Source organism: Branchiostoma belcheri, unplaced genomic scaffold (assembly GCF_001625305.1).
Source record: "Branchiostoma belcheri isolate BF01 breed outbred unplaced genomic scaffold, Haploidv18h27 scaffold11, whole genome shotgun sequence".
Classification (NCBI taxonomy): Eukaryota; Metazoa; Chordata; class Leptocardii; order Amphioxiformes; family Branchiostomatidae; genus Branchiostoma; species Branchiostoma belcheri.
Genome location: NW_017802491.1, coordinates 4925878 through 4949258, shown reverse-complemented (window position 1 = coordinate 4949258; position 23381 = coordinate 4925878). Strand labels below are relative to the sequence as shown.

General features: G+C 41.5%; 3 protein-coding genes across 5 annotated transcripts in view; 2 read left to right on the top strand and 1 right to left on the bottom strand.

Annotated features, from left to right (window-relative positions):
- Positions 1–5493, bottom strand: part of LOC109486305 (luc7-like protein 3) — a 6073-nt gene extending 580 nt beyond the window's left edge. Inside the window, exons 1-9 of one of the 3 annotated variants that reach the window (XR_002141190.1) lie at positions 5351–5493; positions 3931–4037; positions 3583–3727; positions 3203–3280; positions 2875–2982; positions 2502–2666; positions 2004–2350; positions 1616–1854; positions 653–1151 (exon numbers count right to left, since the gene is read on the bottom strand). Coding sequence is in view for 2 of the 3 variants with exons in the window: in XM_019790115.1 (XP_019645674.1) it covers positions 952–1151; positions 1616–1854; positions 2004–2350; positions 2502–2666; positions 2875–2982; positions 3203–3280; positions 3583–3727; positions 3931–4037; positions 5351–5455 (1494 nt within the window). In the remaining variant the exon portion in view is untranslated. The remainder of the gene's footprint in view (positions 1–652; positions 1152–1615; positions 1855–2003; positions 2351–2501; positions 2667–2874; positions 2983–3202; positions 3281–3582; positions 3728–3930; positions 4038–5350) is intronic. The other 2 variants (XM_019790115.1, XM_019790127.1) reach the window with 2 other exon arrangements.
- A 617-nt stretch (positions 5494–6110) lies between these two features.
- On the top strand, positions 6111–12566 carry LOC109486569 (ankyrin repeat domain-containing protein 40-like). The gene is made up of 6 exons (XM_019790420.1): positions 6111–6201; positions 9680–9817; positions 10156–10304; positions 10521–10724; positions 11158–11339; positions 11778–12566. The coding sequence occupies exons 2-6, from the start codon at positions 9693–9695 to the stop codon at positions 11904–11906; spliced, it is 789 nt and encodes a 262-aa protein (XP_019645979.1). The 5' UTR covers positions 6111–6201; positions 9680–9692; the 3' UTR covers positions 11907–12566.
- A 2960-nt stretch (positions 12567–15526) lies between these two features.
- LOC109482500 (potassium channel subfamily K member 2-like) lies at positions 15527–22654 on the top strand. The gene is made up of 7 exons (XM_019785227.1): positions 15527–15707; positions 16042–16297; positions 18695–18804; positions 19001–19089; positions 19552–19810; positions 20530–20608; positions 21023–22654. Exons 2-7 carry the CDS (start codon positions 16060–16062, stop codon positions 21256–21258), a joined length of 1011 nt encoding a protein of 336 aa, XP_019640786.1. The 5' UTR covers positions 15527–15707; positions 16042–16059; the 3' UTR covers positions 21259–22654.
- Positions 22655–23381: the final 727 nt, after the last annotated feature.

Sequence of the window (23381 nt, the reverse complement as noted above, 5' to 3'; positions counted from 1 at the left end):
CGTAACTCTAAAGCATGGCAAATGCATGTGCACTGATGCAGGCGTAATACAATTGACACAAACAGAGATTTAAGCCATTCTGAGATATACAATCTGGCTTTGCTATGATTTGAAGGTAATGTGGAATGTAATGGGCAGAGATAATGTTTGACTGAGTTAAGGAATGGATGCAGTGAGGTACATTATATGCATTTTTAAATACATTTAATATACAAGATCATGTAGTACATGTGAGAATGTTTTGATGTATGAATGTCTAGCTGTTCAATAGTGGTTGATTGGGATATTTAAATATGGTACTGCAAGGAATGTTGTACAGGGCTCAAGAATATGTTTCTCATTACAATTTAACCAGAATGCAGTCAGGGCATCAATACACAACTTTTCCAGCTATAGCCAAAGTCATGAGCCCTGGACAACCAGCTAGGAATGCAGAATTTATTCTTTAACTTTTAAAGATGCTGCTGAACCAATGTAGGGGAGAGTGCTGTGAAATGGTAGTTCCAAAGGTTCGACACTAGAGAGATGTGAGCCCACAAGAGAGATCACTGCACATGCACATTTGTACTGGGCTTTATAAAAGTACAAAAGCACCAGAAGAGAAAAAATGACACTAACAAGCTAGCAGACAGACAGCATGCACAAGGGGTACCTCTCCTATATGCCACTTCTCAAATCTGTACTGGGAGCAGTGTAGGAGAAGTGTTGGTACCACCGCGGTCTTGTCTCCGCTCTCCGAGGTGGGATCCATGTATGCTCCTGTAAAGGAGTTCCTGGATGCAAAGAGTAGTCGGCACATTCAAGCATACTTACTGTCCCATTTACACACTGTTGGCTGAGAGATAGGCTTGTTGTTGTTGTTTGTTGTTGCAGTAGTAGTAGTAAACAAAAAAAAATGAAATTAGCACCAAAAAGGACCGTAAACACTCACCGAGTGAGAACTGAGGGGTCTCAGTTATCAGGGTGAGTGTCACCTTCATTTGAGGCCTTGCTGTCCGCGTCGTTCTCGTCGGCTGAGTTAGCGTCCATGGCCTCCTCGCTGCTCTCCTCTTTACCGTGCATGTCCGGATCCTCCGGGTCTGTCGACCCCCGAGGATCGGCGCTGTCTTCACCGTCGTTAGCGTCCTCCTCTTTGGCCTGGTGAACACCAGCTGAGGCAGACGGAGTAGGAAATACTGTTAACTTATAACTACTTTACATCTAATATCTTTACATATGTAAACCTACAAAAATATTTGGGACCCTATGCACCGATGCACCCACTGAAAAAAATTGGGCACACAGCTCAAATTTTTGGCACACGAAGTATTTTGAGCCCTGTGTACTTTATTCAAGTGTAACGCTTTGTTCTGACTGATTAATCATATGAAATGAAATTTTGTCTCAGATCCTCAGTCTTCGCATTGAGACAACCAAGTAATCTGGATGTCACTTAGATTTTGCGCAGAGATTGGTCATCACAGACAAGAGTGGAAGAAATGCTGGTGTTAGAAAGTCAACATTTGTGAGTCAGAGTCAGTGTTTTAGCCAGCCTCAATTTTTTCCAGTGCCAGGTATGCTGTAGAGTAACAATAACCCTCTGCACACACCCCAGAGCTCGTGTTAGTTCCCTTACCCTCCTCCTCCTCCTGAGAGCTGTGTTTGTCCTTGTCCCTGCTCTTGTCCCGACTTCTCCTGTCCTTGTCCCTGCTGCTTCTGTCCTTACTGCTCCTGCCCCCCTCCCGATCGGCGCTGCGTGACCGGTGACGGCTCCTGCTGCGATCGCGGCTCCGTCGCTTGCGGTCCCTACTCCTGGAGCGGCGCTCACGCTTTCTGTCGCGATCCTTACGATCCTGACTACGGGAACGGCGCTTCCTGGAATTAGATAGTAACATTATCAGTCTATTGTTGTAACAATATCTGTATATACACATCTCACAATTACCTTATACAAATGTACATGTGTCTGGGACTGCATTGATCCAATGAGGCAGTGCTTAATGAGAAATACAATCACCCCTCACCTGTCCCTGTCCTTACTACAACTTCTACTGCGGTGACGGCTGGACCTTTCCTTGCTGCGAGACCGGCGGCTGCGCTTGGAACGTTCCCGCGACCGTGACCTTCTGCTCCCCGACCCTGAGCGGCGACCCTTGGAGCGGGAGCGACTGCGCTTCTTCCTCCTCTCCTCTCTTTCCCTCTCTCTCTTCTCCTCCAGCTCCTTCTCTTTCTCCTCCCTCTCCTTGCGTCTCCTTTCCCGTTCCTTCTCTCGCTCTTCTCTCTCCTTTTCAAGCTCTTTCTCTCGCTCCTCTCTCTCCTTCTGACGCTTTTGTTCCCTCTCTGGATCAACTGGAACACCCCTAACAGTTTTCTGATTAAAAAAGAATAGCTGCGTTAAATCATTGCAAATAAAATCTTCTACTTCTCTCATCTGAAAAGATATCTGAAGAAATACACAGAATTGGTAGCCAAAGGGCTTTAACAGTGTGCTAAAGGTTAAGAAAGAAAGTGTGTTTTCTTACAGCTTTTAACTCTTCGATGGTGGCCTTGATCTTGGCATAACCCATGTGTTGTTTGCCCATGAGATGGTCATCCACACGAGACTGGGCGTCCCCCACGATCAGGAACGCTCCACAGGTCTCACACACTTCCATCTGCTTCTCCTGGGCTGTCATACTGTCAATGCTCTGGGAAAACAAAGGAAGGCTTAACAATGGCACTGTTTGTTATTTTTTCTTGATGTTTCCTAGTTTCATTAACCTTTTTAGCCTATAAAAAACTGCATCTCTACTAAACTTGCAAAACATTGGGCATTTCATACTCAAGAATGTTGAGTATGATCAATAAAAATGGTAAAATCAATAAAAATGGATGAATGGAGGAGTGACAACTCACAGATTTGTTGGCCTGCCGTAGTTGTTCTCTCTCCTCTTTGAGCTGGTCACACAGCTTCATGACTCCCTGTGCCTCTTCCACCTTCCCCTCACAACCTAGCTGTTCCACCTGCACAGGGAACATGAATGAAAGACCTTTATTGACTATTCTTCATGTACATCTATGCTCTTGCATGCTAAAAATATGGTGATATTGTAGTTGTAACTCGTAAGCCCAAACAGGGTTCTCACGGCATAGGGGTCAGGTACAGAGGGACAACATTCTGTGGTGCAAGTTGCACATCGAGTCTCAAAGATGTGATCAAAGATGAATCAAAGGGTACACAAACCTGTTCCAACAGTCCGTTTATTCGATCTGTCAACATCTGTATCTTCTCTTCATTCTTGATGATTCCTCCACCGCCCTGCTTTCAAGTGGAAAAAAGAAGAGACTCCCTTGACAACATGACATTTCATAACTCTGTGCTGCCTTTGTGACATGCTTTATGCTATGGCATCTTTCATTAGTTTTAATACGTTGCATGTTTACCAATTTCAGCATAGTTAAGTTTCAAGTCATTTTGAGGATAATTTTAGAGGCATCATTTTACACTCTAGAATGAACCTATACATTTACATTTGTACGAGTGTTCCCTTCATCTCTTTAAGAATTAGATCTCCTTATCCCAAGCAACTCTTTCCATCTAAGTGACAGGGATTAAATATTTACAGCGACTTGTGCTTGCTGTTCGCTGAGCGCGAGGCGGGCATGGCCCCTCCTGATTCGTCGCTCCACATCTGCCATGCAGCTCTGCAGATAGCGCAGGAAATCCTCCTCGTAACCCATGCGCTGGAACCGTGAACTCTTTCTGTACCTGTGGAATCAAGAAATGGACACAAAATTACCCTGTGAGTGTGAACATTACATTATGTAACATAAATTTGATTGTCCTTAGGGACTGACTGGGCCTCATCTTTTACCAGTGGAAGGGCTACAAGAAGCATCAGGGTTCTTACTACAATTTTTCCATAGTGTAGGGGTCAGGTACAGGCGGACAACTTTTCTTTTTGAACTTACCCGTCTCTGAGAGCATCATCGTGAATCTTGTCACAGGGCCCCAGGTCTGAGCGAGTGTTGGTGAACAGCTCAGACGGGCAGAAACTGCATAGGAAGTGTTTGCAGACCTGCAGAGATAGAATGGAACAATGTAATTATGTTGTAGTGAAGAAGTCAACCTAAGAATATTTTTTATTATAGACTGGTTTATTTGCAGAAACACATACTTCATACATACATAGTACAGTAGGTTAGAAGCTTTTTGCAGCCAAAGGCTGAATTGAGAAGCTTTTACAAGTTTTTAAGAACTACATGACTAATACATAATGTATATACATAAAAAGTGCCTTGAGAGGCATTAAACACCACTTAAGCGCTAGAATAATGCACATTTATGCTAAAATTACATCATACAACTTCTGTTGGCAAATTACTTAAGTACAACTGACAATAATAAAAAAGTACAATTACATCATGTGCAACAACATAAAATGAAATCTACTGTATGGCAAGGTTATTCAGTATGTTCAGCATTGTGGGGACAGGACTGCATAAATATCTTTTTGTCCCAATGGGTGGTTTGTAGCGCCGTGTTTGCCTTAGCTGCATGTTGTGTGAGTGGTTACTAACTGGGGGTAGCCAGGGGGCGTGCCTAGACCTAGTGGCTGAAAGGGCACAGGTCTATAATATAATGGTCTAATACTGTAGTTAATTTAGAATATCTTGTACACATGTATTAGAGGATACTGTAAGATGTGAATCATAGAAGTATAAAATTACTTCTGCAAAACATTTTGTTTGCATGATGTACATGTATTTTTGATCATAAGAACAATGGCATCACGTGATTCACTGACTGTGAATGTGATAACAACGCTTCATAATTAGTTTACTAAGAGTAAGAAGATGCATAGATGCTGCATGCTGATAAAGTAAAATAATAATTTCCCAAGGAGATTTGCTCTTTCCAGCAAGATAAAATCATGAAAAGATACCCCTGGTGATCTCCAGTTCAAAGACTAGTATCGACGAAAATTGATCTGTATCCATATCCAAGCTGAAGGCTATAAATTATTCACAATTTGTTCAGGAATGGAGTGGGTGGGAGGGGGGTGATAGCGTCACGGGCAAAACGCATGCGTCTGGGCCTGGGCTGGGAAAATATTTACCTAAAGACAACACCGAAAGAAGGTAGAAACCTTCTGCTATTTCTTTAAAACGAGTAGCTAAGAGAATTACAATGCAATACGTGTCTCTCAAACACGAGATATGATCCCAAAAAGGAAGAGTTCATATCAGAAGGTCGCAAGAAAAAAAGAAACATGGTGTTTTTCACAAAAATGGCGGACGTTTTGTCTAAACGCCCGCTTCGGAGGTCCTTGATATCTCCGCAAAAACGCAAAGTTTCCTCCCCAAACTTCCCCCAGAGTAGCACAGATACCTTCTCGTCGCTCCAGTGTATGTCTTCCTTCTTCTCGTTGGGCGCGAGGTTTCGATCTCGCCCCATGAGTTCGTCCAACATCTGAGCCATGAAAGACGCCGACATCTTGCCGGTGGTTCGTGCTCTCGTCTGGCTAGACCAGAGTGCACCGCGCGCCTGGAAAATTCCGCGGTAAACCGTGATCTCCAAGCAGATGTTGGGAGGAAGATTTGTGACTTTGAGATTTGTGCTCGTTTCCATAAGAAATTGATCCAGCGGATTTTTAGGGCAGCAATGCAAAAATCATTCTGAACGAGGAAAGCTGTCTACTATTGATGTTAATTGCAATTTCTTACCACAGTTTTGTGCCATCATATCATACTTGAAGTGTTTGGAAAAGCACCACAGCAATCTAGCTCATATATAGAATTTTATAGATAGAATATAAAGCCTACGATACAGAAAAAGAAGCAACCATTTCCGTCTGCGACATTGCATTTTTGCCTCACAGGATCTCACAGTTTATCAGTATGATCTGCCAAGGAGGTTTTATTTATTAACCTCCTTGAATCTGCTATGGGAATGGCCAGAAAATTGACTTTGAAATTCAGTTTATTTGCCGCTCTGAAATTGCATAGGATGCCTTAATAGTAACAGAATAATGTCAACCACTAACATATTGTGAAACCATGAGGTAAGTGGTAGAGCAGAGGTCCTTGGGCATCTTTTTCTGTTTTGCAGTTTTAACCCTGATCGCTAGACGGCGCAAAATCTAGTGCCAATCAAGTCATTCACCCCCCCTGTGGTAAATGGAAGAGTCTCTTAACCTTTAACCCGCACCTGTAGACCAAGACCACGTACACAACAGTCGGGTAGGATTTTCAACAAATTACCTTTGCATTTATCGCTAGAATATTACCTGTACTATTTGAAATACTACTACAGTGATATGCTGAACGTAGAAATACCTACACATGCAGCTCAAATTTTACCTGCACCTGTACCCAGTATTTGGACCAATTATAATTGCCTTCGACTGAAGGCTATGCCTTCGGAGAAGGTTATGAAATCGGGTTTGCACTGTTTGGCAGATTAGGCACGATAACTCTTGAAGGCAAGGTCCGAGGTTCACGATTTTTGGCAGGCAGGTTAATTTAGGGGTGGCCATTGTCAAGGCTAAAAATGGGCTTCGTGGGGGGTTCCTAAGTCACTGTAGTTGACCTTGGTTTTTGGTGTTTTTTCCTTGTCATCAAGATATCTCGAGAATCCTTAAATGGATGTTCATTATTTTTAGTGGGCAAGTTACCGTTGAGAATGCCGAGGTCAAGTTCAAAGATGGGCCCCGTGGGGGTTTCTATGTCACTGCAGTTGACCTTTGTTTCTTGTGTTTTTTCTTGTCATCAAGATAACTCGAGAATCTTTAAATGGATGTTCATGTTTTTTAGTTGGCAAGTTACCATTGACAATACCAAGGTCAAGTTCGGATATGGGCTTCGTGGGGGGTCCCCACGTCATTGAATTAGAAAGTACTGCAGCGAAACTTCTGGTTTTTAAATCTCGTGATATGGACGTGCTAGGGTCATGATTTTTAGATGGTTGGTAGCTCTCGTGCTCAGAAAGAAGTGCCGTAAGTTTGGGCCCCGTAGCAGCTTGTTTGGGAAATACAGAGGCATTTGTTTGAAAATGTTTGAAGAAGGATAGCTCAAGAACCGGTTGACGGATTGTTGTTATTTTTGGTATCTCGGTAGCTTAAGTGATGCTTGACCTAATTAGATGACAATTATGCAAATCACGATCTAATTTACATAATGAATGACAAAAGTCTATAAATCTGCTGCCTTACATAATAGAACAATTAAAATGGTGGCATATTTAATCAAGAGGAAGAGGAACATTAACAGATATTAATTATGTAAATTGTGACCCAATTTGATTACTTGATAAGAGAAATCTAAATGTCTTTCATACTGCAGTTACGTAGTGGGCTTTTGGTGATTGTTCGTTTTTCAGTAGTTGAAGCTGTAGAATAGGAATTTAAAAAAAATTTTTGTGAATAGGTTAAGGGGTTTAGATTGAGGGTTTAAAATTTGGAGTCTGTAGTAGGTTGTGAGTACGTGTAATAGCCTAAGGACATTTTGTTTGCACATCTTTAAAGTGTAGGCGAAGTCTTTGTCCTTTTATGTAGTTGGTTAAACTAACAACAGCATAGTTGGGTTAAGTAGGTTACGCTAACAATAGCACAGCAAGGGTGTAGAGTTGTTTGTTGAGATAACAGTAACCGTCAAGTGTTCCTTTAACAATCGAAGCTATCCAGGAAACAGTCCTGACAAGGTAGTACTGTAAATCAAAAATAGGTTCAAGGTCAAGTGTTGGAAACTGCATAACAAGTGCCTGTTAAACTACATGTAATTAGTGGACGATGACACAGCCTTTAAAGTGCATGTATTTACTAGTACATGTATATGGTAAGTTTAACATTACTAGCTACATGTACGTGTGTAGTTTAAAAAGATGTGCGATATTTGAGCCACTTAAAGAATTATTTGTTGTCTTGCTTTTTGGGGCACAAAACCACATAGGAAGGTATTGTAGGACACTTCCACACCATTTCCAGGGTAAAGAGTTGTTTGTTGAAGCAACATAGGTGTTTGGAGTGTCTAGTAGGTTGTGGGTTTTTCACATGCAGGCGTGTTGTTCTATGTAGTACATGTAGGTTAAGATAACAGATAGGGTGAACTAGGGTAAGATAACAATAACACTGGCAGGGTGTAGAGATGTTTGTTTGAACAGTACCAATGAAGTGTCCTATAATAACAAGAGTATCAGCTACTCTGAAAACAGCCCTGACAAGTTAGTACTGTATATCAAAATAGATTCAAGGTCAAGTGTGGGAAACCGCATAAGAAATACATGGTATACAACTTTTTTGAGTACTAGTAAGTTGTAACTCATATGCAGGATTCAATGACGTTGTTGGATCGAGCTCAAAAGGTACAATTAATTTGCAAAGAAATATATATTTTCACTTAAGGTTCTTTAAATTGTATGTATGTTTACAAAATCTGGCTAATATATGCAGCCGTGGAAAACAGCGTTTTGGCGCATATTTTTAAACTACTCACGTCACTTTTCCCAAGCAAAAAGAGCTACATAAGCTTATTTTCCAAATTTTGTCACCCTAGCATGTCATGAGATTTCAAAACTGGAACTGGTCAACTACATGTATATTGTTTTTAATTATCTAGTATAAAGCGCATGCCATAATTGCATTTTGTTGGAGTTTCTACCATCTATGGAAGACTCTCCTACTCGCACGGTCGTCTTACGTATGGCAACTCTTTTTTGTGTTTTCTCTTGTGGACAAGATAACTCGAGAATCTTTAAATGGATGTTCATGTTTTTAGTTGGCAAGTTACCATTGAAAATACCAAGTTCAAGTTCGGATATGGGGTTCGTGGGGGGTCCCCACGTCATTGAATTAGAACGTACTGCAGCGAAACTTCTGGTTTTTACATTTCGTGATATGGACGTGCTAGGGTCATGATTTTTAGATGGTAGGTAGCTCTTGTGCTCACAAAAAAGTGCCGTAAGTTTGCACCCCGTAGCAGCTTGTTTGGGAAATGCAGAGGCATTTGTTTGAAAATGTTTGAAGAAGGATAGCTCAAGAACCGGTTGACGGATTGTTGTTATTTTTGGTATCTCGGTAGCTTAAGTGATGCTTGACCTAATTAGATGACGATTATGCAAATCATGATCTAATTTACATAATTAATGACAGAAGTCTATATATTTGCTGGGTTCTGTGATAAAACAATTAAAATGGTGATGAGGAAATGCTAGAATAGCCCTCTTTGTTTAAGATAAGACTGTCATTGGATGGAAAATATGATCAAAGGATATAATTGCAAGTGAGGATATTATTTCCATAATCAATGTGAAACATTCATAATTTGTCAGTCGTAAAGGTTAACATCATTTGTCGAAGGCATGAGATCTTGGAACTCTAATTTACAATATATATATTGCAGGTTTATAATAGGTGTGGGTACACATTGGAAATACTTGCACAGCTCCAATTTTACTTGCACTTACCTGCATATACCCAGTACATGGTGGACCAGTGCAGGTTAGTTGCAGGTAGACATCAGAAATACCTGCACAGCTCCAATTTTACCTGCACTTAAACCTGCATAACATATACCCAGTACATATTGGACCAGTGCAGGTAGACGTCAGAAATACCTGCACAGCTCCAATCTTACCTGCACTAACCTGCATATGCAAGTGGTATTTTGAGCCCTTCGTTGGTCCTTGTTGTGAGCTCCTAACAATGTCTTACGTTCTGAACAGATTTTATTAAACCATGGACCAATTGAAGGAGAAGGAGGAGCGACTACGTGAGGCTGCATGTGTGGGGGATGAGGACACCCTGTGCAGTCTGCTGGCCAGTGGGGTCGGTGTTAACTCTCAGAACCCTGTCAACGGATGGTAAGTACAGCAACACTTCTGATAGTATACTAGCCTCCACCAGATTTTGTTGGTTTGCTAGGAGTACATTTCGGGGGCAGCAAATTGTTCTCCTTTGGCAGACCAACTTCACTGGCATATTATTTTATCTGTTGCTAGTATTTGGCCAATATCTACTCTTTTCAGTTGCCTCTGAAGCATGGTACAGGTTACATGCAATCACTGATATGACATAATATGTTCTACTACTACATTGTACTAGTAGTTCTCATGTTCAAGTTTATTGGAAAAGGAACTTGTGGACCTACATGTATCCAGTAAGTTACATTAAAAGTCAACATCATATATTTCCCTTACAGGAGTCCTCTCCACTGGGCAGTGAAACGCGGCCATAAGAACCTGGTGTCCCGCCTGCTGGCAGCCGGAGCTGACCCTGCTCTACTGACCAGTCAGGGACAGGTGCCGGCACAGCTGACCGACTCACCAGACATCAGGAGTTTGTTGGGAGGTAGGCAGTGAAACACATCCTGTCTGTTCTTGGATGGCAGAGAGAGGTGTTGTGTTGTATGTGGATCTCTGGTCAATGATTCTGCATATTACATGTTAAGTTTCAACTTAGTCTATATACTATACTCCTAAATTAGTAAAGAGCAACACATGTATTGATATTCTTCATGTACTGCTAGTGCATTTATGAAAAATGTGTTTCTTGTTTTTCTTTCAGCATCCCCTGATGAGTCCCCGCCCAAAGCGGAGCCCCTGCCCATCACACCAAACTACATGGCCAACCCTCCCTTCCCGTACGTGAAGCAGGAGCAGGGACCGCGGTCTGCAGTCAACGGCAGTCCAGCCCGGCACAGGGTCGCTCTGGAACAACCACAGTCTCATGTACCAGGGAGGCAGCAGTACACACCAGCTGTGGATCAAGGTACACCTTCTACAGCATTGTTTACCATGTTCTATAGTATACTTCAGTACATGTACATGTATTATGAAGTAATGCATACTTGTAAATGACTTGTTATGTCATTAGTTCTATTTGTTGGTCCCTGTTTATGTTTGCCACAAGTGACGTTTCAAATGGATTTCAGCCTCAATCCCCAGCTGCTAAAAATATCAGGATGTCCTGGGTTCTTACAAGTCTCTACGAGACTCCAAAGGGTTGCCAAGTGTACTTCTACAATGTAATCTTGTGGCCAGCTAAGTTAACTCCTCTGCCATATTGCTATAATTCTTCTATTTGCCCAATTTGTGCTATTTTACCCATTGCAGTCTTGATACAGGTACGTCTTTATTATGCAGATACTTTATTACATAAGACAAAATATAGGTGGATTTCTTGAATTACATTTTTCCCCCAGAACTTGTACTGAAGGTGAGAGTAGCCAACCCCATGCAGATGGAGAATGACTTTATTGAGATTGAGATGGACCGGTCCAAGCTGACCTTCCGTGACCTGCTGGCCACCTGCTGCCGCGAGCTCCAGGTGCAGCCGGAGAAGGTGCAGAAAGTCCGCAAGCTGCCCAACACCATGCTCAGGAAGGTAACAGTAGTCTGTTTTGCAGGTGTTCCAGATGCAGTCAGCATTTTTTAGAAGGGGAAGTAGGGGGCAATTATTTTTCCCAGTGCAGGTGGCATTTTTTGATTGCACATAGATCACATGTGCTTAGAACTTGTGCTTCCACAATAGGAAGGCGTACCAGGGTTGGCAGCCAGAGTTTTAAGGGCGTGTGATCTACGTGCGATCAGAAAATTCTTCCAGTTGCAACTTGCAAAAGGCTTTTTGGTTTTACATATACTAGGTTACAACTGGGCTGTTTCAAAGACATATCCCTCTATCCTGGGACAGAAAATTGCTTGTTAATGTTGGAACAGACAAAAATTTAAACCTGGAAACAACCTTGGTGAACTTTTTCATTGTGAAAAATGTATCATGAGCATGCTTGATATGCTGATCATGGTTAATATGATTCCTTTTCAGGACAAAGATGTGACCAGACTGCATGACTTCCAGGAGATTGAGCTGGTTCTGAAGACGACAAACAAACCAGCAAACCCGCAGTACGTCATCAGCCCTTCAACAGACGGACCCGCGTCTTTCGTGTACTAGCAGGGGAACTTTGACTGGCACAATGGCAGAACGCACTGCACCTGTGCAAAATCTGTTATGTATTATGCTGAACACTTCATCAGAACGTCTCATTGAAAGTCGAATTTAAGGACGAATCCTGTCTAACTAAGGTTTCAAATGTTGTGTCGGCAAAGATATTGTCTACAAAAGGGACAGCACAGATGCAACATTGACCAAGCATCAAACTGAACAATCTGGATTTTGCCAGGTGCAGTATGTTTTGCCAAGGTGTTTCTTTGATCCCAATGGGGTCTGCATTGTTGCATTATAGTGTCATTGTATCTTTGCTGAACTACTAAAACAAGCAAGAAAGGAGCTTGATGCCAGTTCCTTACAAATTCAATTCTATTACAGTGGCAGAGGGCTGAGTTTTAACACATTTATATTCATTGTGAAGCGCATCAGAAAGTTAGGGGTGAGGTGAAAATTGTAAATGTTGTGATTTGGTCTCTGTCAGTATTAATGGATATTACTAGTATGCAACTTACTAGCAACTTTGCAGTTTGTACTTAAATAGCTTAGTGCATACTATGTTACAGTATCCTCAAGGATCCAGACAGTTTTCAATGTACAGTATGTTTTACAAAGTCTTCCTCTGTCTTGTCTGCATTTTCTTGCTTTAAGTTTTTTTATCTCAGTTGTTGAAGACAAAACACTAGAAAATATTCTCATTTTTTTTAATGTACATTGTACTTTGTCTATCTTGACAAAAAAGAAAAAAAAAACTCATTTTATTTTTGATATTCTATTTGCTTGCATCACCCTTAACCTTCAGCCTGCTAAGGTAGCTGTTTGGTACCAAACTTGCTTCGGTTATGGTGCTAGGTAGAAGGTTAATTTGCTCATTATGAGAAAGAGATTGTTGTCAGAGCCTATTTGTGTCTTGTATTAAAGCAATACAGGCTTCAATAGATGTAGTATAATGGTAAGGATAATATAAGGAATTCTCTACATAGTACAAGAGGTCCAACCTCAGAGATTGTTTCAAACGTGTGTTGAATTATTGATGGGTCATGGATACAGTCTGTTTTTGTGCACAAAGCCCTTGTCTAAGTCTGTTGTGAACACCTGATGTTTGTTTAACATTTCATGGGGCCTGCATTGGATTCTGACATGGCCTTACCTCAATGTTGTCCTAGCCACCACCAATGTTAGCTTACATATAGATGAGTTCATTCTAATCTGCAGGATAATACGTCTGATGAGAAGAGAAGACGTCCCATTGTTTGACATAAGTGCTGTGGAGCCAGTTAATGTTGCATGTACATTGTACTACAGATCAATACATGTAAAGGTAGTGGCATGTATTTATTCTAGGTTTGATAATAGATGTCTATTTTTTACATTGTTTTCTGGTTCAGAAAACAGTACTTGAATTTCTTCATGCAGTTCCATGTGATTTAATTAACCTCTCAGATGAGATTTTGTTGTTTGAACTGAGGCCAGACTGTACATGTAATACATTTTCCATTATTTATGAACAGTCTGTCACCTCTGTGACCTCAATAGTAACAGTCTTCCATAGTCCATTAGTGAGTAGAGTGATGTTTCTTATGTAAGTGATGATTATTCACAGTCTAATAGCAAATGTTGACCTCTGATGGCTTCCCTTATATTATGTGTTGGATCAAATTATTGTATTGTTGCTGATTGTAAGAGTGTGACTTAAAAAAGTCAAACTCCTCGAATAGCTTAGAAGTACATGTAATAGATTTAGGAGAGTTATAATGTCACTGTTATATGACTCATTTCTCTGTTAAGTGTACACAAGGTGTGTATCAGTGTTTTGCTTTGTTGCTTTTTTCAACTATCCTTCTGGCACGGTTTTGAAGTTACTATTATTTATTTTCTACACTCAAGTGGAAACAGGAGAGATGAGAAATGTGCTTTGTTGTGTTTTATATGGATGTGATGACTTTTGCAGTATACCTTTGACTTCAATGGACCACATGTGAAAATACATTGTAAGCATCTGTGTGAGACTGAGCGATTACAAGTACAGTACTTCTTTTTATATCCCTCTTCAATTTTGTTTGTCACTAATGCATTGAAGTATGTATACTAAGTAAGCAGTGTGTTAAAGTTTAACCCAGGTGGTAAGGGCAGCACGTTACAAAAAAATTGCAAAGCAATACGCATAATTCTGGAATTCAATAACAAATTTCTCTAAACAAGTGTCTATATTAGTAAACAAGTACAAATGAGTGATACTTCCATAAATTGTGATAAGTAAACTTTAAATTATAGTATGCAATGTTTTATATATGTTCTGCCATGTTGACGTGTACTGTATCTGTGTCATTATCTGCATAGTGACAAGTCTAATAGAACTACATGTTAACATACCACAAGGTAGGCCCAAGCCAATGACTGGTTGAATTTTCTCGGATCTAGAGTCGAACTACACACATCCACTATCATATGGTACAGGACGTCCTTAGATAACAGGTGGTGTTCGGCACACATCAGTGCGTTTTACCTAGAATTAGGATTTAGTATGCAGGAATGTAGTAATCCCTTCCTCAATAACGTTCTTATCTTGCCCTTGGCTTGTTTACGAAGCTTGTGCCAAGTTAAGTGCAATGAAGCGAAGATAAGAAAATAACTTGCTAAAACAACAACTACGGGACCTAGTGGCAGTAGTGCTTCTATTTCCAACGTGTCGCCTGGTCGCGAAGCAAACAATGGATAGTTTATGTTGGACTGAAATGAGATTTGTGTAGAAATGTAGGTTCTATATTTTATAGGTCAATCATGAGCTATTACAATTATTACCGTAACCTCTACCAGGCTTCAGAGGCGACGGAAAAGCTGCAAACTGTACTCCTTTTGCGGACCAACTCCCCTGGAATGTTGTCAGTTTTCTTTCCGATTTGTACTCTTTCCAGCCGCCTCTAACGCTAGTAGAGGCAAACTGTACTCGATCCTTAGCGTACCAACTCCCCTGGAATGGTATCTGTCCATTTTTCCTACACTTTCCAGTAGCCTCTGAAGCCTGGAAGAGACTAAGCTGCTGTGCAGACTTGTCGACTCTGACAGGTAAAGTGCGCTTCAGTGTTCCACTGAGGCTACGACTGCCGTGTCGTATTGACCAATCGCCTCAGACAGGTAAAGTGTGCTTCAGTGTTCTACAAGAAGTCAGCTGTGAAAACACGGGACTCTCGGATGACAGGGACCTGACAACTGATCCCGACTCTCTGACCTGTGATGACGTTCTACCTTTACAAACAGGCGGGCCGTAGAAACACTCTCTGCACCAACAGATTTGCGTTTCAAATATTTCCGATGTGAAGAACATACTGAAGAATCTCCGTTAAGTTTGATATCAAACTTATTTGAATGACTACTCAAGCTGCTCAAGGAAAATATTTTCGACGCATTAGCTGTGTCTGAATCTATATCTAGATTTTAGATATTGAGGCCAGTCTTCGGTCTTTCATTGTTTTCTGTTGTTGACAAACAACTGCTATCTTCTTTTTAACGGTTACAATAGACACGTAAGCAGTGACGACAACGACAGCTATTGGCTATTGGCTGCTATTTTTGCGGAAGACTGAAGAGCATGTCATGGGCATGCGCCCCACGGTCCGTCCAGGTGACTTACCTGTGTACACACACAACACACGCTCGTCTGTCGGTGTTAGCTCAGGAAGATTTGCGCCCGTGTTTCTATGTGTTTAGACAACGACTTGTTATTAGTCGTAGGAATCGAGTCAACAGGACAACACAGACAAGACAAGCAGAGACAGAGGCGCAGTTCCCACAACAGTTACGGACCAGGTAACTTGACCTACTTGGGTGGAACCGTGTTTACGTTTTCGTACCTGGCGTCTGCCTTAAGTTAAAATTGGATTAGACCAGGTCTTTCCACGCTATGTGGCTAGCATTGTAAGAAATTGTTACTCAAGCAACTGGATAGATTTTGAAAATTGACATTAATTGTCAGACGTTTTCAAGCGGCATCCGCTTCTTTTCGTCACTTGGTAATGAATGAATGCTTCTTGAAATGTCTGACGGTTTCCAAAAACTCTATCCAGTTGCTTCAAAATAATTTCTTCTCACTACCTAGAAGTGTAACATTCATCGACGTACGCTATATATCCTTGCTTTACAGATATTAGACGGTGGCAGTATGAGGTGGAAGACACTTCTGCCCCTGTTCTTCGTCTTCATTGCGTTCCTGTTTTTCGGGGCCTGGATTTTCAAGACCCTGGAGGAGACGTACCATGTGCCCGGGATTCGGATCGAGCACGATCTTGAGGCGGTGATAGTGGCCATAGCCAGGCGGGTCAACTCTAGCGTGTCCGAGGACGAGGTTCTGGCTTACATCGAGGCCGCGCGGACAGGGAGGTTTCCGATGTCCCAAAATGGTGAGAAATCTAGACCACACATTGAAGGCTTCCGATGCAATTTCAGGGCAGTAGAGCTAGATTTTCAAAGTGAATTTTTTTCTGTTTTTTTAATCAAACAAAGATCACTCCTATCCCATAGCATGCTGAAATCTGAGGCAACAATGCGATGTCACTGACGGAAAACGATAACCATTACTTGTTTTATACCGTAGGCTGGTTCTGGGTATTTATGGGCGGTACCCCAAAAATAAAGTGACGCCTCACGTAGTTTGTTTTTATCGCTATTTCAAACGCTTTAAGTGTGAAATGATGAAATTGCATTGGATGCCTTTAACATTGAGGGACATGCTCCACTGCAAAATCACAAAATCGTTTCTTCTATCTAATTGGAAAACAAAGTACTAAACGCAATGGTTACAAGCCAGGCATTGTTATACACATACAGCCTATTGACTCTCGTAATTTTCGTCTTTGATAATTTTACACACTTAACACATACAAGTGGTCCACTTTCAACCATCGCGATTGACAAATGAATTATGAAATGCTGCTGGTATTGTCAACGTTTTATTTACATTAGTAGGAAGTTGCACATGATACAGTCTGGCCCGTGACGGCTCTGTGGTTTTCTACACGACTACAAATACACCTGACTCACACAGTGTACACGGTTACACGCACAGCGTTTACATGCTTTCATTGGTGTGTGAATGAACCACCATTCTACCAAACATCCCCCGTGTATTACGACGTGTAATATAAATTCGTCACCGTTTACACCATTGTCCCTGTGAGGTCGAGGGCTGTATTCATGTCAGTCTGTTGTTTTCAACACGTCACTGAGTATGTAATCAAGTATATATAAGCTGCTGAAAGCGAAGCATCTAACCTGCGTGACCCCAGGTCTACAGAAACATTCTACGGCATGGCGACAAGGTATGCCCATGACGTGTTCGGAGCCTTTCATGCTAGCCGAAGGGGTTCGCGTCGTGAGCGGATATTTGATTTAAAGAGACTCTTTGGCGTGTGACAGTCACAACACTGTTGTGGGATGAAAAACATCGTGACGTTAGGATGAGTTAATGGGTCTTGTTCACTGAACCTGCACAATCATCAACTGTGAAAGTTCATTCGAGTTGGTAAATTGCATAACGAGAATCTAACTGTTCTCCAACTCAAAGAAATTGACTTACAAGAACTTTCAACCGAATCATTCGGTCTTCATCGTCTTTCTGGTCCAAGTGCTGTAGACACGTGATTTTCCCCACGTGTGACGTCAGCATTGGGTCAAAGTTCAACGGAAGTCTGTACCGCCACCCGTTCCGGCTAACAGAAGGTTATACAAACTGTGTTAAAATAGATTAAATGAATACGTGTGTACAGTATGATAAAAGTGGGTGGAAATCACACTTGTATCATTGCTACGAGATGATCATAAAAAGAGTGAATAATCAGTTTTGTCAGAGAGCCTTTTTAGTTTACATGCTCTTCACAACATATAACCTCAAAATTAGAGTCTGTCTTGAACGTGAATTGAACTCGGACTGCAAAGGTTGCGTACCGCGGAATAGGCTAGGGAGATACAGTCATGAAATCATAACAGAAAAGGTAGCAAGCTTACTGATGGTGTTCAAGAACTTGAACTTACAATGCCCAAAACACAAACAAGGCCTTTTGGGGATTAGGACTAAGACGTGTCCTATTACTACCCACCTGCTGACAGTAGCGTCCATTGTCTTCCCTCCCCGTCCTCTAGGTGTTGTCGTTCTCACCTTACACGTGTTTCTGAAAATTTCTCAAGCGTTCTTGGGACCGCCTAAAGGCCAGGAACAACAACAAACGGCTCGTAAGACACAACCAGGGTCTTAAATCGGGCCTTAAACAATGCTAGATGATATCCAAATGCTACCTGGTCTGAGGTTTAAATCTTCTAATGGGGATGGCAATACTCAGTATCTGTCACGTGTATTTTTCTGCTAAAAATGAAAGGTTCTTGCATGCAGAACCGTGCCTATCTAGTTCTATGTCTGAATGGGTTAGGGTTAGGATCAGGCACTGTTTTGATATATCGATAGCCTTCACGTATCCTAGAACGTATATTTGCCACAGGCATGGTTCTGGTAACTATCAAGAACCGTGCCCCTGAACATTGTACTTGATAAAGCACGGTTCTGGATACACCTGGGCAATCCAGAACCACGCCCGACCATGGTTCTGAATAAAGCACATTTCTGGATGCGTGTGCACTATCCAGAACCGTGTCTAAGCAAGGTTCTGGATAAAGCACGGTTCTGGAAACAACAGGTTTTCCTCTAGGGTCCAGCCTTGCGATGGGAAACCGTCTGGACGGCACGGTTCTGGATTATAGGTCTGGATACAACAAGGATGTTTATTTTGTTTTGTTTTCCCATCAAGGCACCACGACTGCATATCACATGGACTACTTCGACGCCTGGTTCTTCTGTATCACGTTCATCACTACCATAGGGTACGGCTTCATCACTCCGCACACTGTGGGCGGGAAGGTGGGTGTTCACGGCACAGCATCCATTCTTTACGCACTGTAAAGCATGCGTAAATGCTTCTTCACTCACGCGTACCTTTACGCAAGGTTTGCTCAAAGACAGGATATCCTGCAGTGGAATGCAAAACATAATGATAGTAGGAATTTTTTTATCCAAAATAATTAATATAAATACATGGCATTTCCGTTCTGCCCAGCTGTTCTGTATAGTGTACGCCTTCCTGGGGATCCCTGTGACGCTGATCATGCTGACGGCTATCGGACGGAAACTAGGTGATACTAACAGGTAAGACAACCACAGTATATATATCACTCACTCACTCACTCACTCACTCACTCACTCATTCACTCACTCACTCACTCACTCACTCACTCACTCACTCACTCACTCACTCACTCACTCACTCACTCACTCACTCACGTCCTTCTCCACGTCTCCTTAGGACGTCCTCTCGCTCTCCTTCCCTGTGGAGTCAATCTCAATGCCACTCTTGTCATGTCAAATCAGTTGCAGGTTTGCGACCTCCATCTGTGAGCACACAAAGTCTCGCTTACTGATTTAAGGCCTGTTTTAAGGTATATGTATATATCAATGGTTAAAACATTGGAGAAGCAACCTTGGCCCATTTGCGCAATAGACATTTAATGTTGAGTGACCCAAAATCATGAATCACTTTGAATGATAGGAGAGCAGTTCAAGACCCCTAAGAGCAATGAATGATCATTGTGACTTAATGATTCTGTCCAGGTGGGTGGAGAAGAAGGTACAGAAGAAGCTGCCGAACTATCCGGGGCGGATCCGGGCGGTGACGCTGCTGATCGTGGTGGTGACGAGTGTCGGCATCTTTTTCTTCGTGCCGGCCATCATCTTCACCATCGTGGAGGGGTGGAACTTCCTGGACTCGCTGTACTACTGCTTCATCACGCTCAGCACGGTCGGCTTCGGCGACTTCGTCTCCAGCGTGCATCACGAGTCCTCTTCGTACTTCGGCTTCGTGCTGTATAAGGTAGGGTATGATCTAATTGTCAATTCACTGCACGGAAACTTAGATTTACCAATGGCAGTAAATACCAATAGAGTTAGGTAATGTTTAGTTTTTTTTTTAATAATAAACACTACTGAACTTTACAATGGTAGTAAATAAAAGTCAAGTACGGCGATTCCTGACTCAACAAGGGTTGTAAATGAAATTACTGCACTTGACTTTATTTACTACCATTGTAAAACCAGATACTATGTACAAAGTAAACATTACTTGAGTTAATCACCTTTGGTGAATCCAACAACATGCCCCAACTTTTCATGCAGTGTAACATGCCTACGTTTTTTTCTTGGCAGACAAGCGGCAAACTATTAAATCTTCTTACAGAATGTATTTGATTATGTGAACGGCATTATCTGGAAACCCCAAAATGAGAGCGTGCGAATAAAAATAAGTTCGGCAAAAAAGTTGCCTTCATTATGAAATCTACCTATGATTAATATGATATGACTAAACACGCAGTACGTGAACGTATGGCGAATAATGAAAATGGAAACATATGATATGACTAGTACTAAACACACAGTACGTATGGCGAATAATGAAAATGGAAACATCCTACGAAGTTAGTATTTCAATTTACGGCATGCATTTGCTTATTTTGCAATTGCTTGACAATGTACGATTTACCCTATGGTCGAAAACTTTTTTTCATGAATGTGCCCTCTGTGTTCCCTCCCCAGGTGATCTTGTTCCTGTGGATCATGGTGGGTCTGAGCATCGTCGCCGCCGTGTTTGACTTGATCCAGGAGGCGCTGAGAGGTGGGCACGGACGCAGGGCCTAGTTATGGTCTACGAGAGATTACCTTGTGAACCAAATGTCAAGAAGTCTTTTTTTTTGGGGGGGGGGTGTTTTGTTGAAGCTGGATGTTATAAGTAAGGGTCTTTATATTCTAGTGAAAAAAAACACAGTCTTTCAACTATGAGTTGTCACTGTACCAAGTTCAGGAGTTCCATGGAGCTTCGGCAGCCTGGGTGCCGGCGCCATCCTCTATAGTTACCGCTGGCTACAATGGACTACAAAGGTTGACACCCAGGCCAGAGCCTCGGAGGAGGTGATCCTTTTTTTTAGAACAGTCCAAAATCAATGTGCGCAAGGATGTCATCCATAACATTAAATCAGTGTGCCCTAATTCTAATGTATAATAGCAAACCCTATTACCGTCCTTTGCTCAGGTCTGAAGACCAGGGTGAACAGAAACATGAAGGACCTGAGCGTGGACCATTTCGGCCACCTGGTCAGCAGGGTGCACGAGGAGGGCGGGAAGGGTCTGGGTAAGATCACCGACATCACCAAGAGTAAGATGAAGAAACAGCGCGCCAGGACGTCCATCTCCAGGAAAAACAAGAACCCGGACGAGGAGACGGCGAGTGACGGCATGCCGGGGAGTTACGTCGCACAGGAGTGGTAACATGTTAGCGTTAGTGACTATCCAGAACCATGCATAGCTGGTTCTATGCCGGAATTGGTTATATGGTATCCAGAACTTTGCCTAAGCTTAGTTTAAAATCTATGCCTGAATGGGTTATCTTTTATCCAGAGCCGTATCTATTATAGCTAGTTCTATGCATATGCCTGACTTGATTATACTAGTATTGTATCCAGAGCCGTACGTATCTATCTAGTTCTATGGCTAGTTCTAGGATCAGGCATCGTTCTGGATATTCTCCGCGTATTCAAGAACGTAGATTTGCCCCAGGCACGGTTCTGGATCCGGATACGCGTGGGCTATCCAGAACTATACCTGCAGCATGGTCATGGATAAAGTTTTAAATACATGTATAACAGTGACTATAGAGAACTGTTGTTCTCATGTATCCTTACAGCCACTAGCGATCACAGTTTGAACTGCACTTTTTATTATTTTTGAGCAGCGGACATTTGTGTAACAAGCAGCTTCTGTTGTGCTATAGGTTACAAGCAATATCGTGGATTACCAGCGAAGGAGCCGGCAACGTAACAGAAATTCAGAACTTTTAAAAAGGTTATTAGAAGAAAGAGTTTTAGGACGGGAATTCCTTTATTATAACATATATAATATGTTAGTTTTGCAAAATACTTTTTCTATGATGATTGCTCAGTTGACGACCTGTTATGTACCGTAAATGAGAAATATGTATCAATTCCACCTGCTGTAGATGACTGTTGTGGATGGTAACTTTGAAACAAATCTAAATGTGCAACCTTATACATGTTTATATTCATGGCATAGTGTGTTTATGGTAGATATTTTGTAAATACGTGTGTATGTGTAATGTAACAAAGATTTTGACTTACTCTAATATTTTAATCGGAAATGAATTAAGGGTATCATTTTAATTAATAATGTTTTGATCTATATTCAAACCTTTAAACTTTCTATTGCAAATACTATATCACCGGCTTACAGAGTCTGAATTATTGAGGAGATATTTAACAGTTAATGCGATCTAGGTAGCGAGTCATTCTTAAAACATAAGGAAACATTTATATTAGATTCTTTTAATAGTGAAAATTGCTACGAAGAAGTAAACTTTTTTCTGTAATATTTACTCCTCTTTCACTTTGTTATCCCTTCTGTAATGTGAACAATTCTCTTTTGCCACATTGTTTGTAAAGTCCTCTATGGTATCAAATGTAAATGTTTAGAGATACAACAAAATTGTTATGTCTGCTTCTTCTTGCGTCAATGGTAGGCAAACCATTTGATATTCAATTGATATTTGATATGCCGGACAGCTTGCGCTATTTAATATCGGCGTGAAAATGATTTACTGTTCTTCATTGTTTGTTGGTCTTTTTCATGTTACTTGCAATTAGATATAGCTTTCGGGCAATTATTAGCAATAAACGTATCATATGGCAATGTGTCAATGCTTGTTATTATTGTTTGTCTGTTGTGCCAACTGTTATCATAACAACATCATTCGTCTTCTTTGCCACTTGCGCTTAGTGTTAACATAGCAGCCGTAGACAAAACACTAATCGCTTGTGGTGCTACTGCTAATTAACGGTAAGGAGATATTTCTACTGACGACAGTACTCACGTTTAGTAAGCATGTTTGGAGTACTCCGAACGGAATTACAAAGTTGAAAACTTTTTTCAAGTACTTCCGAATCCGTCTTGAGTTTACAGAACGTCCACCAGGATGTGAAAAGCTATCTATGACGATGACGTCACTGTCATGTCTGTTATCTGAATTCTAGCAGCATACAAGTGTGAGCATAATAGAGAAAAATTGCAGCGTTTCTAATACGGACTTTTCTAATACGGACTTTTAGATGGATCTTATGCTCCAAACGGCAATTATTTATGTAAATACATGGCCGTAACGTTAATTACATAAGATTTTGTTTAGATTCTCATTCACGTCACTGTAATTTATTCCTTTGTTGCGTAACGACGTCTCGGAACCTGAGGTTTCACTCGAAGTACCTCATTTAGTCCATATACCAGCTGCCACTTTTCCATCTCAAATCTCCGGGGCTGGGTTTTATCTATTAAAGGCAGAGTCGTTCTGTCTAGTTTTGATTCTAACGCGCCAACACGAGCTG

Excerpts from the sequence above, each read along its gene's own strand:
- LOC109482500 (XM_019785227.1), top strand. The coding sequence starts at position 16,060 with ATGAGGTGGAAGACACTTCTGCCCCTGTTCTTCGTCTTCATTGCGTTC. Across the intron at positions 19,090-19,551 it reads AAACTAGGTGATACTAACAG|GTGGGTGGAGAAGAAGGTAC; the intron begins GTAAGACAACCA and ends GATTCTGTCCAG. Across the intron at positions 20,609-21,022 it reads GATCCAGGAGGCGCTGAGAG|GTCTGAAGACCAGGGTGAAC; the intron begins GTGGGCACGGAC and ends TCCTTTGCTCAG.
- LOC109486569 (XM_019790420.1), top strand. The coding sequence starts at position 9,693 with ATGGACCAATTGAAGGAGAAGGAGGAGCGACTACGTGAGGCTGCATGT. Across the intron at positions 10,305-10,520 it reads CATCAGGAGTTTGTTGGGAG|CATCCCCTGATGAGTCCCCG; the intron begins GTAGGCAGTGAA and ends TTTTTCTTTCAG. Across the intron at positions 10,725-11,157 it reads CACACCAGCTGTGGATCAAG|AACTTGTACTGAAGGTGAGA; the intron begins GTACACCTTCTA and ends TTTTTCCCCCAG.